This window comes from Gouania willdenowi, chromosome 14 (assembly GCF_900634775.1).
Source record: "Gouania willdenowi chromosome 14, fGouWil2.1, whole genome shotgun sequence".
Taxonomy (NCBI): domain Eukaryota; kingdom Metazoa; phylum Chordata; class Actinopteri; order Blenniiformes; family Gobiesocidae; genus Gouania; species Gouania willdenowi.
The window spans coordinates 3,404,658-3,423,538 of NC_041057.1; the positions used below are offsets into that span (position 1 = coordinate 3,404,658).

Below are 18,881 nucleotides of genomic sequence, written 5' to 3' on the forward strand. Positions count from 1 at the left end.
AAGAAGAAACAGAAAAGAAGAAGATGAAAATGCATACTGGTTCTCACCGTATGCAGTACGCTGCCACAAAGACGAAGAGGGCGAGCAGCAGCATCCCCAGAGCGATGAGGACGCCGGGTACGAGGAACTGGGAGGCGGAGTCGTGTCCTGGGAGCGAAGCAGGAGAATTACAGTCTCGTATCAACAGGAGGCTTTTATTAGTATAAGTAAAAAAAATGACACAATGGTCATAAAAAATAAAAAACGACTCCATGCAAGGGTACAATCCTAGAACAAGGACGGAACCAAGCAGATTATGCAAAGAGGAATATAAAGTATGTCCCATATGGAAATAAGAAGCGGCGACTGTTTCTTACCGTCGGGCAGCGTGCTGAAGACGGCCGCCGGGCTGAAGCTGCCGTACCCGGCCATGGTGCGCGCTCTCACCTGCACCTCGTACCTGGTGGCTCTGCGCAGCTCCGTAAGCACGGCTTGGTTTCTTTTGCTTTCCGTGTAGTGGCACTGATCCTCGCTGTGCCCGTCCTGCACCAGAAAAATCACTTCAAAGTGTAAAGATGAACTGGGATTGGATAAAAAGCTGCAGCAGGAAGACGCTCCTAATCCCAAAAGTCTCAGAGTTATGAGTCATTTTAAGTTAAAAGTTACACTTACAAGAAACACAATCACAGTCACTTTAGTTTAAAGCTGCACGGGACGATATAGATACAGTATTTTTAAATCAGATAAAGACATAGTTTAGGCCTCAAAGATCAATAAAAAAAAATTAAATTGAAAGGTTGAAATTGCTGCTTAAAAGTTTGTTTTGATCTCTACTGTAAACAATCTCTTATTGACAATAACTGGGTTTCCATTACAGATTTTTGCAAAATAAAAGCAATATTTCTAAATGTCGACAAAGTATAATTGCGCTTTGAACGTGAACGTTGTTTTGGGAAGGAGCCTCAAAACTCCCGTAAAATCTCATCCCGCGAGACTTCGCAGCAGAAAGACGTCCTTTTAACACTTGGTGTTTTACATCTAATATGGCAGTAATAATTTTAAAGTATAATGCTTAATAATGTCTGGATCTCCCTTTCTGTTTACACGTACTGCGCCATGTTTTCTCAGAGAGATGTGGTCATGTGACCAGGTACGTCACGTTCTGTGACGTGCATTTGCGGAAAAAGTGTTTCCATAGGGCATTTGTACACATTTCAATATCGAAACGTCTGAAAAACCTCCTCATGAAAGCGTAAAAACGTTTTAGCAATATGTGTTTCCATTACCAGTTTTTTTTGCGTGATTTAGATTTCGCGCTTATTGAAGGGTAATGGAAACGCAGCTATTGTCGAAAAAGTTTGGTGCATTGCATTGTGGGATGTAGAGTCCCGTAGACGGATACATAAAAGTGTTTAACTTTGTACTTCATTGAAAAGGTGCGTTCACACCGAATGCGACTTCAGCGATTAGATTACATTCAAAAACAATGTAAGTGATGCGACATCAAGCGACCTCCCTTCAAGTGATGCGACTCACGTGATTCCAGTGACATTGTCGCACGACCTGAGAAGTTGCTTTTCAAGCAACTTTGAGTGACGCTGTGTCGCGACATCTAATCTAATCTGAGAGGGCGGCACACTTCAACTTACTGGGGCCAAAATGAAAGTGGCATACTCCTTGAATAAGCCTTTTCAATTCTAAGTGTATTTTGAGTGAGCTCATCCTTTAGTAACTCTGTAAATTGAGCATTTAATCCTTAAATACAAGTGGCGCTGGGTTAGGGTTACATTAGGTCACTGGAGCGATGAAACGACCAAAAAGCGTGACTATGTTCAAGCGACTCATCACTGGCGATTTAAGCGGCTGTCGTTGCTGAGGTCGCATTCGGTGTGAACGCACCTTTACTGTGATTTCTGGTGTTTCTTTACAAAACAAGGAGGATTCAGAACTTTCTGTGTGTACCCCAAAATAAACACCAGAAATCTGAAATGTGTGAAAACAATTTAAATATCAATAATTAAAAGGTGTAATTAACCAGTGGATGGCTTGCAATGCCAAAACCTTTCCGACAATTAATGCTCAAAACAAACTTTTGTGCATCAATTTCAACCTTTTGCATATTTTTTTCAAGCAAATTATCTTTAGACCTACACAATGTTTTTATCTGATACAAATGCATCGTCTCCAGCAGTTTTAACAAAGTAAATTCAAACACATCGTGCATCTGAAATTGTATATTTTGCAGCACAATAACAACAACATATTACTGTAAATGTAGCATTAAAGGGCCATCATATTAAAAAGATGATTTCTTCTGTTTTATTTCCTTTTTGAAATCTGTGCTGAGCATCTTGTATCATTTGTGACAGCTGATACGAGTTCTCCATGGTGAGAAACGAGGAAATGTTCTCACCTTCTCGCAGTAGCGCAGCTGGTACAGCAGGACGGTGTAGTGGAGCTGTGTGGGGACGGACCAGTGAAGGGTCAGACTGCTCTCTGTGGAGTCGCTCTTCCGAATCACAGACACCAGCGACGGCACTGCACAGATGGCACCACAATTATAAATATCCACCCAAGCTTTTTTTATTTTTCATTTTTATTTCTCGTCTGCGTTCCCGGCGTTCACCGTCATGGCTGGTGGTGATGTTGACGCTATCGCTGGCCGGGTCCTTGGTGCTGTACTGGGAGACGCCGTTGAGCGCCTGGATGGTGAAGGTGTAGGTGGTGTGTGGGAGGAGCCCCCACACCTCCACCCTGCGACCCTGCAGTTGGTCTTGAGGCGGTCTGTAGCTGACGCTGTCTCCACAGGGGATGCACGCTCCCTTAGGAGAGCGACACACGGAGCAGCCCACGGCGTAGCTCAGGTCCGTCCGCCCACCGTTGTCCAGGGGCTCGTTCCACTCGAGGCTCAGGGTGGTGTCGTTGATCTGAGGGACGATGCTGCGTGGAGCCGAGGGCGGTTCTAGAACGTAGAGGGAAAAAAATAATCTCTACGGTTAACCTGATGTGGGCTTGACTGTTCAGTAAACAAGAGGTGTAAACAGTGCTGATGAATCTACTTAAGTAGAAACACTATTAACTGATATAAATTGTACACAAGTATGAGTAAAAAGTAGCTCAAAGTAAAGGTTACTAGTGAACTGGCCATCTGGTATACCGGGCAACGACCCTAAGTGGTCTGTTCCGCTACGTTTTTTTTTTTAAGAGCTAGTGGAAGCAGACATGGTAACAGTTGGCCAAAAACAATCCCAAAATGGCATAAAAAAAGAGTGAAAAAATGACTAAAATGGGCCAAAAGCAGTCAAGAGTAGCCAAAAAATGGGCAAAAAAGAGGAACCAGGTGGTATTTAATGACAAAGGGTAGCTTAAATGGGCAAAATGTGGCAAACAATAGTGAAAAAGGGCAAAAATGTGGAACAAAAAGAGGCAAAATGTAGGGGAAAAAAGGAAAAAGTGGTATTTATTGGGCAAAAATTTGCTTAAAATTAAAAATGAAAAAACAATTAAAGAAAGGACAAAAATTGGATAAAAGTGTCAAAAAGAACCTGCTAAAATGTACAAAAAACAGGAAAAAAGAGATGTTTATTGGCAAAATGTAGCAAAAATCTGTCACAACTTTTTGAAAAGGTGCAAAAATGGGACAAAGGTATTTGCAAAATGGCTGACTCAGGAATGGTTGGGTGTAGAAATGTAACAAATTACTTCTTTTAAAATGTACTTGAGTACAAGTAAAATGACTGGTTTAGAAATATACTCAAAAAAGCATAAGTACCCATAAAAGCAACTCAGTTACAGTAATGTGAGTACTTGTCAGTAAACAACTGTCACACATTTGTTCATCAATCAGCTTAAAACAACAAATATTTTGCTTTTCTTCAGCCGTTCTACAAACGAGAACTCAGAGAACACAACAGCTTGTTAGTGTCAGCGAGTGCAGCAGAAAAATCACAAATGATGCAAAAAGCTGCACACGTCATTGAACTCCCACCACACTGCAGTCGCTTCTCTGTTCAACACTTGTTCAAGCACAAAAAAAAGAAAGGTCAGGAGTTCAAATCCCGCTCTAACATTATTTCTGTGGTTTTCTTGGCACGACACTTCCTTTGAATGATCACAGTAACTTAAACAAATGTTTGGTCAGAAGAGCTGTTTGAAAACAGCTGTGGCTGCAGATGCAGCTTGCCTTTTTTTTACAGGAAATCCAAACTTATTATTGAATGTTGGAGTAAGACCAGCTTCCATCTGCCAAGATCATCCAAGCATTATTAAATGTCTTATACTGGTAAAGAAATGTTGTTTTAAATGAATTTTTTTCTAATTTGTTGGTGTTTGTATCAGTGAAGTAACACATATTTACGTTAGCATTAGCATGACAAATATTAGACACTTCCATCGCAATTAAATATTCATTTTAGAGAAATAAACATAATTTTACATATAGATATTTTTAAAATATTATATATATATTTATTTCCAAGAAACATATTTCATTTTATATGTATTAAATAATATTTTATTACATTTAAATGTTACATAAATATATTTCTAAGATATATACTGTATATCATTTTAAATTGCTTACATATTTATATTTATCATATCTAAATATGACATATTTATTTCCAAGAAATAAACATTTTGTATATTTACATTTTATTATATTTAAATATTACATGTGCTTAATATCAAGACAGACATTTTATATTTTTCATAGATTTATATTTGATTATAATTAAATATAACATGTATTTGTAAGAAATTGGTATCATTCTATATATATTTATATATATATTCATATTTTCTTATAATTAATAAAAAATAACATTTTATATGTATTATGCATTTAAATTTTTATCAGACTTAAGTACATATATTCATTTCCAAGAAATTGACATTATTTTACATTTATTATATATTTATATCTTATAACATTTAAATATGAAATGCATTTATTTCCAAGAAATAAATATTTTAAAGGTGTAACATTTCTTTTTAATAATCTCTAAGAATGATAAGCAGAAAAATAGTTGTTTTATTTCTTAAAGAAAAGTTATTTTATGTTGTTTTATACTCTATGAAACTATTATGACAAAAGAAGCAAAAAACATTTTTAATTTTGTTTTTATTATCATTTTAAAGTCAGAGATCTCTGAAATAAGGTGTAATCTGAGTTTACAACTTGTTTTTAACACTAAACAGTGTTTTCTAATGGTCTACAAATGCAGAACATCCACCAAATCACTTCAACAAAAATCTAATTTCATATCCTAACAATGGCTCAAAGCATTTCTGAAAATGTGTTCCTTTAAAAAGAATCCAACGTCTGCAAAAAAGCTTCAACATTTTTACATTATTGTACTTAAAAAAAAAAAGCAAACCCAGAGCTTTGTGAGCGTTCTACTGTTTGGTTCCACTGCAGCTTTACCTCTCCATGACCCACACAGACCATTTGATTATGAGAATGGGATGTAAGCTGAACACATCCCATTGGCTGTGCACACGTAGTCGCCAAGCAGAGCAGAGCTGCTGTTGCAGTGACTTTGCGTCACAGCGTGTTGTTGCTGCTCCGTGCGCTCCGCACACGCTTTAACTGGTGCAATTACACGTTAGTCTGAAATGAGATGATAATGATCAGCGTCTGAAAACTGTTAGAAGAAGAAGAAGAAGAAGAGGAAGAAGAAGAAGAAGAAGAAGGAGAAGAAGCTCGTGCCTCAAGCCAAGCATAACTAAACAGCGAGATGCACTCAGGCGCTGTGAATGAGTTTGTGTTTCTGCCGAGGAGGCACAGCTTTGTCAGTGAGTCTGCAGCTAACTCAAGGGCTCTCATCGCAGAAACCTGAGCGAGACGCAACAAATCCTCATTTCAACGTTTGGGAATGGGGATTTTTACAGGTGATACATCTTCTCTCCCCTCCACTGAGAGCCAACTCTATTAAAAACACTAAAGTCTGGTGCTACGCATGAAAAGATAATCGACAATCTGTGACAGAAACAGCTTTTATGGAAACCATCGTATGTGATGAAATGAGATCTAACAACATGATCTAATGCTGCGTTCCAAGTAACTCAGAACTCTGGATTTACGACCACCTACTTGAAAAACTTAATTTGAACGCCACCTTTAATTCAATTATCTAAGCAACTTGGAATGACACCTGAAGTCGGAGCTCAAAGTTGGTAAAATATTAGATTTCTAGAAATTTTAGATTTCAACGAGATTTTAAAAAAAAATGTAATCTAATATCATTAATTTTTATTTTATTCTATTTTATTTTATTATCTAAGCAACTTGGAACGTCACCTGAAGTCGAAACTCCAACTTGGTAAAGTCAGGAAAACAAGAATTTATAGATTTAGATCAGATTTCCAATTTTTGTTTAATATTTAATATTATTCATCTTTATGTTATTACCGATATCTAAGCAACTTGGAACACCAGCTGAAGTCGGTGCTTAAAGTCAGTAAAGTTGGGGGGAAAAAATCTATTATTTGATTTTTAGAAAACAAATTCAACTCAATTTAATTTAATTTAATTTAATTTAATTTAATTTAATTCAATTTAATTTTCTAAGCAACTTGGAATGACACCTGAATTCAAAGCTCAAAGTTGGTAAAGTCGGGGGAAAAAAGAAATTCCAATATTAGATTTCTAGAAATCTTAGATTTCAACTAGATTTAAAAAAAAAAAAATTTAAATCTAATGTCATTCATTTTTATTTTATTCTATTTTATTTTATTATCTAAGCAACTTGGAACGTCACCTGAAGTCTGAGCTTGTACTCGCTAAAGTCAGGGGAAAAAAAATCAAATATTAGATTTTTAGAAATTTTAGATTTAGATTAGATTTCCAATTTTTTGTAATATCTAATATTATTAATCTTTGTTTTATTTTATTTCTTTATTCTATTTAATTAGCGGTATCTAAGCAACTTGGAATGCCACCTGAAATCGTAGCTCCTATTTGTTAAAGTTGGGAGAAAAAAATATCACATTAGATATTTCCACGTTTCGCTGCTGAACTCGGAGATCAAATTTTCCGGCCTCCTAGTTGAAAAAGTGAATTGGAACGCCACCCAAAGTCAGAGTTCCTACTCGCTAGAGTCAGGGGAAAAAATAAATCCAAATCTAGATTTCTAGATTCTTATTAATCTAATTATTCTAGTTTTTTTTATTATTTTATTATCTAAACAACTTGGAGAGCCACCTGAAGTCAAAGCTGCAACTCAGTAAAGTTGGGAAAAAAAATCAAATACTAGATTTTTCCACATGCGGTCGCTGAACTCAGTGATTTTCAACTCCAAAATTGCTGAGTTCCGAGTTGCCCTGAACGCAACATTTGGTGTTTGGCTACATTCTGTTCCAAGTCACAAATCACGGATTCATGAATCGTTGACAAGTTTAATATTTACGATTATTGTCGGCCGTGGCCGTTTCAGAGCCGATTATCAGGACAAACTCGCTCTGAACAAACCTCAGACCACAAGATCAACCTTTAAAATAAAACATTAAAACATAAGATAATCTGACGTTTGCCATTTTAGGTCAGGAATGTGGAAAACTGGGAGAAAAACAGCCCGATTATCTTTGTGTGTGTGTGTACCAGGCGTCATGTCAGAGAACAGCTTTTATGCAGAAAACAGGAAGTGAGAGAAGTTGCACATTGTTTTCCAACCATCCAGGACAGCGTTCCTAATTAAAATCTCCCCTCCTAGTCACACATTCACAGTGTAGTTGAATGGGAATTCCTGAGTCGGCATGGAGGTGTCGCTTGAGACCATCAATGAGCAATTCACCTACTGAGAACATGCATCTCAATGGAGGGAGACCAACAAAGCCTTTCAGAGGCAGAAGAAATCCCATAGAGGATGTTAAAAACAAAGTGAAGAGTCAGGGATACTCTAACGTGGCACCTATGGATTTGCATGTGGATGAGGGGCTCTCAACCTTGGGGTGGGGACCCCATTTGTGGTCGTGAGACACTGGGAGGGGGGGTCGCCAGATGCCTTCAACGATATTTTTCTGATCAATTTGAGCCTATTTTTTTTCTGATTTATAGCCTTTTTCTGCAACTACACCAAACTTGCCATATTTTAACCTGCTTTCATCACTTTTTCTTGCCGTATTTTTGCACCTTTGAATGCATTTCTGCTACATTCATCTGTTTTCTGCCACTTCTCCATCAAATTTCAATGACTTCTGCACTTTCAACACTTATATAAACCATTTCCACCATTTTTTCCACCTCATGTCACATTTGTTGACCCATTATTGTCACCATAATTAATGCTTATTTTTTCCAATTTAACCACATTTACGATTTGTCATGCCCATTATTTGCCAGTTTAAACCAATTGTTCCTACTTTTTTCTTCTACTTTTAAGCCAATATTGACACTTTGAACCATTTTTTTACCACGTTTTCTGTCTGTTTCTGGCCACTCTAATTAGCAACTTTGAGCTAATTTCTGTGGTTTCTAAAATCCCATTTCACAACCTTTTCCGCCATTTTTGGTCACTTTTAACCCATTTTATTTTTGATTTCCATCTTGAAGATGACAATATACTATGGCACAAATAATAATAAACTTCCTGGATAACAGTGGATATTATTCCGATAATTTTTTGCCATATTTTGGCTCCTTTTATTGCATTTTTGCTACAATACTCCCATTTCTAACACTTCTCCATCAAATTTCAGTGCCTTTTAAGCTTATGTTTTCCACTTTCAAGATATTTTCTGCACTTATAAACCTTTTCCACCACTTTTCCACCTAATGTTGCATATGTTGACCCATTATCACTTTTAACCTCTTTTCACCATATTTCATGCTTTATTTGCCAGTTTAACCACATTCATAATTTGTCATGTCCATTATTTACCAGTTTGGTCACTTTTCAACCCATTATATTTATAAGGATCTTTAAGATGACTATAATAATAATAATAACAACGTTTCTGGATAACAGTAGATATTATTCGGATGAATAAATAAATGTGGTTATCACAGATTCATAGATAAATGGACCATCATTTAACTGACTTTATGGATGGACCCCAAAAATCTCTCCCCTTTATTCCCCCTTATAGATGGTCCTGTCTCCACATGACTGTTCTTCAATGTTCATGTCTGTGTTCAACCACCTTCAGCTACAGTGGGGGATCCCTGGTGTCTGCAACCTTTATTTTGGGGGTCACGGGCTGAAAACGTTGAGAACCACTGCTTTAAAACACTTACTTGTACACGGGCTGTCGGGAGGGTCGGCCTCTGAGCGGAGGTATCCGGCGTGACACGCGCACAGCGATGCTCCTCGGATGGTGGCCTGGCTGAATCTGGGACAGCTCGTGCACTTTCCCTCCGTGCTCGCTTTGAAGTGACCCACGGGACAGGCTGTCGAGGACAAGACGGGACAACGTTATTAGTTCGGATTCTGGACACGAGCTGCACAAAAAAAAGTCCTAAAGTCCTCACAGTCAGGGCGTCCTCGCCGGTCCTGGGTCAAACCCAGTTAGCTACAAAGCCCTTAATCTCATTCTAAGGTACCAGATGGTTGCAGATTGACAGGCAGGACCATGTAATGTGAGCCATAAAGTGAGACAATCACAGTAATGAGTCTGACACTGATAATCATTCCAATGAAAAGGCCCGTCTGTCAATGACACGCAGACTATCGCCGGGTTTACCTGAGCGTGTCTGAGTAACGAGACGAGACGTGTGGGGGGTGGCGTCGTCAAAAAACTCCTACAGCTACTTCAAACTTTGGACAAAAAAAATAAATCTGATGGAGCGCCACGAAGAGAAACGTGGAGCAGAATATACAAGGAGTGATTATTCAGGAAAAGGAGTTAATCAATCAGCTGGCAGCGCTTTGGTTTGAAGAGGGAATCAGTGTCCTTGAATGCAACATGTTTGTTGGTCTAATGGTTCTCACACTTTTTAGGCTTTGGTACCCCTTTCTCTTTTTCTGAATCCAAATCCCCCCTTTTGTCTGACTGTAACATTTTGCTTTGAAAACTATTTAAAAACAACCGTTGATCATAATGATGGAATGAATGAGTAATAACACACATTTTAAAGCAGAGATAGGGAACTTCCACACAGCGGGTGCCACAAAAATGAGTCAAACATTATCAACAGCATTTAGAATAATGAGTTTTTATAGTTATTTTGTGTGCTTTTTGTGCATCTCTTCATTTTGTGTATTTTTCATGTAAAATATATGTTTTTTGGAGTCATATTGTGTATTTGTGTTTGCGTATTTCTGTTGTTGCTTTGCTTGTTTGTTAGTAATGTGGCTTTGTGGACTCATTTTTTTGTGTTTTTCTTGTCTTTTTGTGTACTTTGTATATTATTTTGAGTCATTTTGGGTACTTTTGTTGTTGTTTAGTGTTATTTGGTGTAATTTTGTCTATTACTGTGGTTATTTTGTTCATTTTTGTAGTAGTCGTGTGTGTTTTTGGAGTATTTTCTGTGTTTTTCACTGTATTTTCCTGCAATGTTGTAATCCTTTGTATTCTTCTAATGTATTCTTGCTTTGGTTTTATGTATTTTTACTTGTTTGTTGTATGTTTACTTTGGGGGGCGCATAAAATTAGACCTAGGGCCGTATGTGGCCCCCGGGCCACCAGTTGCCTGTGTCTGTTTTAATAAATCTCATCTTGTAAATAAGTGGAAAGAAACGGTATTTAATGCATTTATTTTTTTATTACTGCATTTTAGTTCAACTAGATTTATATTTCACAATGTTCAAGTATAGAAATACAGTTGTTTAAGACTGTTTTTTTTTTTTTTTAAAAAAAAAAACACTAATTAAAATATTTTAAAAATCTTACAACTGTTCAGAAGTTTCAGGCGACCCCATTTAAACGCCAGGCGACCTCACCTGGGGTCCAGACCCCAAGATTAAAAAAGAGATTTAGTGGCTCCTGAATAGATTTATTTCTATTGTTTCTATAATTTCCAGTCATCTCATGCCTGGGGCGGGACCAAGACTGACTCGTTATGTGTTCATTTTCCTCTCTCTCTCAATTGGTGCCATTGCGTACACCTAGGGGTACACATACCCCCATTTGAGAAACACTGGACTCCAGCGGCGGCTGCTCCTCCAGCCCATAGACAGAAGTTACAGGTCAACTATTGTCTGGATACACAATCAAAAGATGAAGAAAGGCTGGTCCGACTGACTGACTGTTGATTTTTGTGCTTGTGGCCACTAGGGGCGCTCGCGTGAAAGTTACCGGTCTAGCGCCCCTAGTGGCCAAAAGTTACACAGTGGGCCTTTAAGTATAAATAAGTAGCAGTATTTATCACAGGCCAGCTGTAAAGTGACTTTTCTCTAAACAAAAAAAATCCTCCAAACAATGAAAGATGCTAAAAGATGAGGTTTCCTTGATTAAATGCGTTTGTCAATTTGTTGCAAAGCTGCGTCCGTGAAGCACTACATCCATACAAAATGGGAATCTTTTGTTTTTTTTTGCAGAAATCAAGCAGCTCAATGAGTGGAACAAAACAAACTTTCACATCAACTTCAGATCCATTGACAGGCTGCTCACCGACGTTTTTCAATTGACATTTTTAACCTGAAAACGCACCGAGGGATGCTGCATCACTGAAGATGAATGAATTAAAATAAGTGGAATGCAGATTATGGGGATGAAACCAAACGGAGACGGTAACCTTGCTTTGTTTTTGGCAGAAATAACACCTCCAGTCTCCATTAATCACTGGGCAGAAACTCAGTGAATTCAGCTGGAACACTTCAACAATTACAGCACTCTGCTAGGATTGCAATTCTACACACAGAGAAGGCCACAAATATGTGATTGTCTGATCAAAATTCATATTAGTATTTATAATAATGACCAATCTGAGCATTAATACAGGCTTTGTGTGTTTATGGAGTAATTTTGTGTGTTTTTGTTGACATTTTATGGGTTTTTGGAGTCATTTTGTGCAGTTGAACTGTTGTCTTGTGTTTTTAGTGTCATATTGGTGGCCTTTTTTGTATTTTTCTGTCATTTTCTGTATTTGTGTTGTCATTTTAAGTGTTTTGGGAGTCCTTTTGTGTATGTACTGTATGTTGTGGGTTTTTTTTGTGTTTTTCTGCAATTTTATGTATTTTTAGTATCGTTTTAGTGTTGTTTCTGTTGCCCTTTTGTGTATCTTTCCATCATTTTGATTGCTTTTGGAGTCAATTTGTGCATTTGAGTGGTTTTTTAGTGTAATTTTGTGTTGTTTTTCTTGTATTTTTCTGTCATGTTGTGTGATTTTAGTGTAATTTTTATAGTTTTTTCTGTCATTTTGTATATTTTTAGCACCATGATGAGTATTTTAAGTCATTTTTGTGTGTTTCTGATGGCATTTTAAGTGTTTTGGGAGTCATTTTGTGTATCTATCTTGTCTTTTTTGGGGGATTTTTCTGTCCTTTTGTGTGTTTAACTGTCGTTTTAGTATATTTATGCTGTCCATTTGTGTTTGAGTGGTTGTTTAGTGTGTTTTAGTGTCATTTTGTGTTGTTTTTATATTTTTCTGAATTTATTTGTGATTTCAGTGTCAATTTTATTGCCTTTTTTGTATTTCCCTGTCATTTTATGTATTTTTAGCATCATTATTAGTATTGCTAGTCATTTGTGTGTGTTTTTGTTGCCCTTGTGTGTATCTTTCCATCATTTTGGTATGCTTTTGGAGTCATTTAGTGCAGTGATTTTCAACTGGTGGGTCAGGATCAAAAAGTGGGTCGCAGACCTGTACTGGGTGGGTCGTAGACAGCTGGTCAAAAATTAACAAATACTTAATGTCTCTTATGTTGGACTTGTCTTTTATTTTAAAAGAACCTTTTCTTTTGACAAGCATGCTGTAAAATGCATGTTGCAAGGAAAAATACACAGATTTATTTATATATATATATATATATATATTTGTTTTTTTGTGTATGTTTTCAACAGCTACTTTTGAAAAAGTGGGTCGTGATTTAATGACCGCGGAAAAATGTGGGTCCCAGGGTGAGACCAGATGAGAACCCCTGATTTAGTGCATCTACCTTGTGGGCCACACAGAAAATACCACCTTTAGTTTATTTACTACAGGTTTGTTTTTTCATGTTAAGTGATATCCGCCCCCTCTCTCCCGTAGGAGTGTATGCTCCCTTAGATTCACTTCAAAGGCCCATTTATAATATTCTAATGAAGCTCATCTGTGAATCAACGAGGAAGCATCCATACGCTCTACATCCGATGGTTGTGTTTGATGCAGAAATGTTCACATCGTCTCCGAGTGATAATGGTATGACAGCGAAATGGATTTCATTTTAAAGCAAGATGTCGATTTCATTTTCCACAATGGCCGCCCTATGAAGCAAATTAACTGTCCAATCTTTCTATGGAGGCAATTTCCCTTTATGGCCCAGTGAGTGTTTCCCCCCCACCCCCCTCCCCTCGTGGCTTCTCTTCAATGAGAGAACGTTGGAAATGCTATTTCACCAGGAGCAGGATGTCGGAAATTATTTTGTGTTGTGAAGAATCACTCAGCCTCCCACAGAGATTAAACTCAGACACAATCATCTGCAGACTTTCCTGAGAAAATGTGAAGTTTCTCTGTTTTTCAGCGCTCAACATTTATCGGAGTCGATGCAATCTGGCACGAGCGCGGGTGTGCACGTGTGTTTGTGTGTGTGTGTGCACGAGGCTGCTTAATTGGACTCATTAGACGGAGCTGCTGCAGAGCTCCTGAGAGACGCCTCCTGCTTCTGCTTTAGTTTTTTTTCTTCCTCTGCTTGGCTTTGAAGTTGTCAAAGTGATATGATCTTTACCCGGAGCAGCGCCTCCCCCTGCCTCACTTCCTCCTCCTCCTTCCCCCTCTGTTCCCCCCCGTGTGGCTTCTATCTTTGACCCCGTTCTTCCTCTCAGAGATAAGTGTGGCTTCACCTGACCCCTCGCTCTGTCCTCTGTGTCACAAACATTGCCCTGCTTCATTAGCTTCCTGCTCGCGCACACAAATACTGAGGAGATGCATCTGTTCCAGACTCATGGAGATAAAAAACCAGGCATAGAACACATGTCATCGCATCCAAACAGCACACACACATAGAACCAACATTGCTCTTCCCTCAAGACAAAAATCTCGCGTGAACAAACAAGATCTAGCAACATCATTTAATGCTCCAATGTTCCAAAAAAGGTGATTTTCCAACCTCCTACTTGAAAAAGTGAATTGGAACACCACCTGAAGTCGGAGCTCCTAATATTACCCCTAATATTATTAGATTTAAAAGTAATAATACTTTAATATTATTAGATTAAAAAAAAAAATCTTTAAAAAACATCTAATTTTTATTTATTTTAAATTATTCAACATAAAAAATAGCTTTAAAAACAGAAAATCTATTATTAGATTTAAAAAAAAATATATTTATTATGATTAAATTCAATATTAGATTTTAAACAATAGTATTAATTTCAAAAAATATATTTTAATATTACATTAATCTAATATTAAATATTACATATTTAATATTAGATAAAAAAAATTTCATTTAATATTTGATTTACAAAACTAATATTTGATTTAAAAAAGAAACTATTATTAGATTTTTAAAAGATTTAATATAAATGAGATAAAAACATCCAAATTAGATTTTCAAAAATTACATTATTACTTAAATTTCTTTTTATATTAAATTAAAAAAAATAATATTTGATTAAAAAAAAAATGATATTAGATTTTAAAAATAATCTTATATTAGATATAAAAGAAAGTCATTTAATATTAGAATTAAAATAATGTGACATTAGATAATATTAATAGAATTTTAAATTTTATTTTATATCTAATGTTATTCTGATAATATAGATTTCCGACTGTCGGCCCCAACCCATTTCAGAGGCGATTATTGGGACAAACTCCCTTTTTTTTTTACACCTCAGACCACAGGATGATTTTATAAAACATAAAACAGGATAATCACACAAAGTAATAACAATCAGGCTGTTTTTGTCCTGATTTTCCTCCTTCCCCACCAAGGATGGAAAACATCAGATTATTTTACATCTTCTAAGATAGTTTTATCAGATTATCCTGTGGTCTCACGTGTGTAAAGAGTGAATTCGTCACAATAAACGGTTCTGAAACGAGTGGGGGCCGACAATCAGAAATATTTTGATCTCCAAGATCAAACGATTTCAGCAGCAGCATGACGAAATATTTCAAACATGGCTGACCGCTAGAATATTAGATTATTTCCCCGACTTTGCCAAGTAGGAGCTCCGACTTTAGGTGGCGTTCAAGGTGACTTTTCCAAGTAGGACGTCGGAAAATCTCGAGTTCCGATCTCAACCTCTGTCTTACCTGCACAGCGAGTTTGTCCATCAGCAGCTTCAAAGCCGGGCAAACAGGCACAGGACATCATGGGCTGCCCCACCCACTGGCCGTCCTCCCCGCAGAAGAGCTTGGGCGGCCGAGGCCGGAGTCCCTGTTGAGCGGCGTGCTCTACGCACACGCCCTGAGCCTGTTGCACCAGCGTACGAGGGACGGTCTCAGGGAAGGAGGACAGGGCGCTGACCAGGGGGGGACACTTCTTAAAGAAGACCCTGACAGACAGAAGGGCCATGCACGCACCCTGAGCCTGGAACGCCAAGTAGAAGCCCCTCTGGGAGAGGGGGCCCACCCTAAAGGTCTTCACGTTGAATTTCCGCTCTCCACCTTTGCTCAGTAGAAAGTCTGCAGCCACGGTGTCCACCTAAAACAGGAAGAAGGAGAAGAAAGGAGCTTATATAACGTCCAGGCTCAAAGAAATGTTACATGTTTTCATGGTTTAACCCACTACCCAGACCTCACCTGGTTTGAATTACTAAATATTCTGTGGTAAAGATTGGCTCACTGCCTTTCATGCTATACATTGTGCCCTATTTTTATTATAGCAGGGACCTGAAACCTGAACCTTTTATCAGTTATCGTCATTTTGTGCATTTGTTTTGTCTTTTAGAATATTTTTTAGTATCATTTTTGTATTTTTCTGTATTTTTAGCATCATTTTGATGATTTCAAGTCATTTTTGTGTATTTGTGTTGTCATTTTATGTGTTTTTTTGGAGTCATTTTGTATTGTCTTTTTGAGTATATTTCTGTCATTTTGTGTGTTTTTAGTGTCAGTTTTGTATTTTTCTGTCATTGTTCTCTATTTTGAGTATTTCTAGTCATTTTTGTCATACTAAGTTGTTCTAAAGTCATTTTGTGTATTTGTGTTATTTTGTGTCATTTTAAGTGTTTTTAATGTCAGTTTTGTATTTTTAGCATCATTTTGAGTATTTCTAGTCATTTTTGTGTGTTTTTCTTGTCAGATGTCAAGGCATTAAGTTTTTTTTGGAGTCATTTTGTGTATTTTTCTGTATTTTTTGCGTCATTTTGAGTATTTCTAGTCATTTTTGTGTGTTATTGTTGTCATTCGAAGTATTTTTAGAGACATTTTGTGGATTCTTCTGTCATTTTAAGTGTTTTTAATGTCATTATTGGTGCCCTTTTGTGTATCTTTGTCAGTTTTTGGCTGAAAGAACAATTACTAAACATTCTCTCGTAAAGATTGGCTCACTGCCTTCCTGTCACACATTGTGTCCTATTTATTTATTGCAACGACCTGAAACCTGAACCTTTTATCCGTCATCGTTACAGAATTAGACGGTAATGAGATTCAGGAGCAGAAAAGGCACCTTTTAACGCTGCCTTTCAAGAACAAGACACCATTGAAGGTTTGACGATTAGACGCTGAAAAACTGGGTGAACTGATCAATTTTGACAGGAAAAAAAAAAAGCCACCTATATTGGCACTAAAGAAGGACAGATTTTGATTTAAATAAATTGGATGGATTGGAAGTTCATCAACATCCTGTTAAGACACAGAACAAAAGAAAAATTTCAGCAGGACAAAAACTCTTTATGTTATTGAACCCCACGTATAAAAATACAATTGTAAAAGACGCAGTACTAAGAAGAATATCTAATAAAAGGTGAACATGACTAAACGCTGTGTTTCTATGACCTTTGGAAATGCGCAAAATCTAAATACCGTGTTTGCGGCGTATTGAACGCACCACTGTATTGGCTGCATTCCAATAATTTAGCAATTTTCCAAGAAAAATCCACGTAAAGGCCACTCCATGATACAGGCAACACCCTATTGGCTGATGAGGGTAGGTCAGAACGGGCAGGTGGGAGGGCTGCTGTTAACAGAGGTTTCTGTGTATTCTGATGAGTTTCCATCTCCATATGAAGTCTCCTCCTCACTACTCCACGTCTGCATATCAGTCCATTTACAGCTTTTTATGGTCACTTTTTACTGGATCCAGACTGACACAGCGCTCTGTCCGTTCCCCGTGCACCATGGCCTCAGCAGTGATCAGAGTCCAGACTCTGAGTCAGAATACGGACATGATCGCTTCTGAACAAATGTAACATGGTTATTTAGCAACTTTAAGCTGTTTATTGTTTCTTTCTATCATGAACTGTCTGATTTTTACTTTATCCGGAGTGTTTCAGCGCTCTCTCTCTTTCTGTGCGTCAGTTACGTCAGCTTCTGTCCTGCACCTGATCACTCCCTGATAAACCTAACGCAGTGATTTTGACAACTTTATACCGTTTATTATTAACTATTATTAAAAACTGGTGGAGATATCTTACATTTTAAACCTTATTGTACTGTTAATTCACACCCTTTCCCACCGTAAATGCATACGATCCAGCACCGCTTCTCTCTCCACAAACTTCAATTTCGGGCTGGGCGGAATACCCGGTTCATACCGAATACCAGCATATATTTTTGTTATAATATGAATTTTTAATATATCGCCATACTGGTGTATTTGATTACGTAACCTTTGGAACGCTACACTGCACCGTGTTTCAGACCAGACGCTTTTCAACGTTGCACTTCTACATAGGAAGGTAAACAGTGTAGTGCAGTGTAAATGGATAAAAAACAAACACGGAGGCACGATTAGCTTAGCATGGCGGCAGTTTGGCAGTAATACACAAGAAAAGAGAGCAAAGGATCCCAATTTGTAATTCCTATAATGCGGAAATAAGTCGTTGTGGAGCTGCAAACAAAATGCTACATTATTCACCGTAAGAAACAACCACACCACTGAGTATGCAGCATTTAAAGCTAGAAATCAAGCTAATGCTAAAGCTAAGCTAGCACGGCAAAGAGCCATTGGGCGACTGTTGCAAACTTGTATTACTACTAGTGTAGAATTATTCTACAATATTCACTCATCATGACAGTAAAATAGACCATCCTAAGTCAATCTACGGCAGTAATTCATCTCTCAACCAATAGAATTTTGAAAAATACCGTGATATACATTTTTGGTCATACCGCCCAGCCCTACTTCAATTTATTAGCGGTATTTGATTTTTTAAGGTGTTAAAAAAGTTAAAATTGTCCGTATGAATGGTGGTGTTGATCCGTAAAAAGTTTATTTAAACTTCCCCGAACAGAATCAATCAATACTCCCCATATGTGAGTTACAATATTTCCTAATCATGGAGGCCTATATGTGTGTATATATGTTTTATAAATTACCGCTCCAACAAAAACACATCAATTAAAGGCACAACTTGGAGCTGAATCAATTAATCCTCGTGTAAATTGATCGATGAATCAATAATCAAGCTGAGCCCTGGAGCTAATTATGCTGCCAAATGTGTAAAAAGCACCTCATGAGTCAGAGTCAAACTGTGTATAAGCGTTCCCAGAGGCTCCAATGTACTAAACATGACAAATTAATCAATCCCTTTAACAGTAAACACTGAGACGGCGTATTGAACGGGCCATTGTTTGAGTGTGAGAGGCAGGGTTGGGGTCAGTTACATCATAATTACAATTACCGGCCATTTTTCCAATTACAAATCGTTTA

At 37.4% G+C, this 18,881-nt stretch overlaps 1 protein-coding gene across 2 annotated transcripts in view; it reads right to left on the minus strand.

The window, feature by feature from the left end:
• The window catches only part of LOC114475379 (ephrin type-B receptor 4-like), a 70,948-nt gene that overhangs the window by 9,878 nt on the left and 42,189 nt on the right, over nt 1–18,881 (minus strand). For both annotated transcript variants that reach the window (XM_028466122.1, XM_028466121.1), the window contains exons 4-9: nt 15,320–15,710; nt 9,215–9,367; nt 2,606–2,941; nt 2,393–2,517; nt 357–522; nt 48–147 (exon numbers count right to left, since the gene is read on the minus strand). In XM_028466122.1, the coding sequence (XP_028321923.1) occupies nt 48–147; nt 357–522; nt 2,393–2,517; nt 2,606–2,941; nt 9,215–9,367; nt 15,320–15,710 (1,271 nt within the window). The remainder of the gene's footprint in view (nt 1–47; nt 148–356; nt 523–2,392; nt 2,518–2,605; nt 2,942–9,214; nt 9,368–15,319; nt 15,711–18,881) is intronic.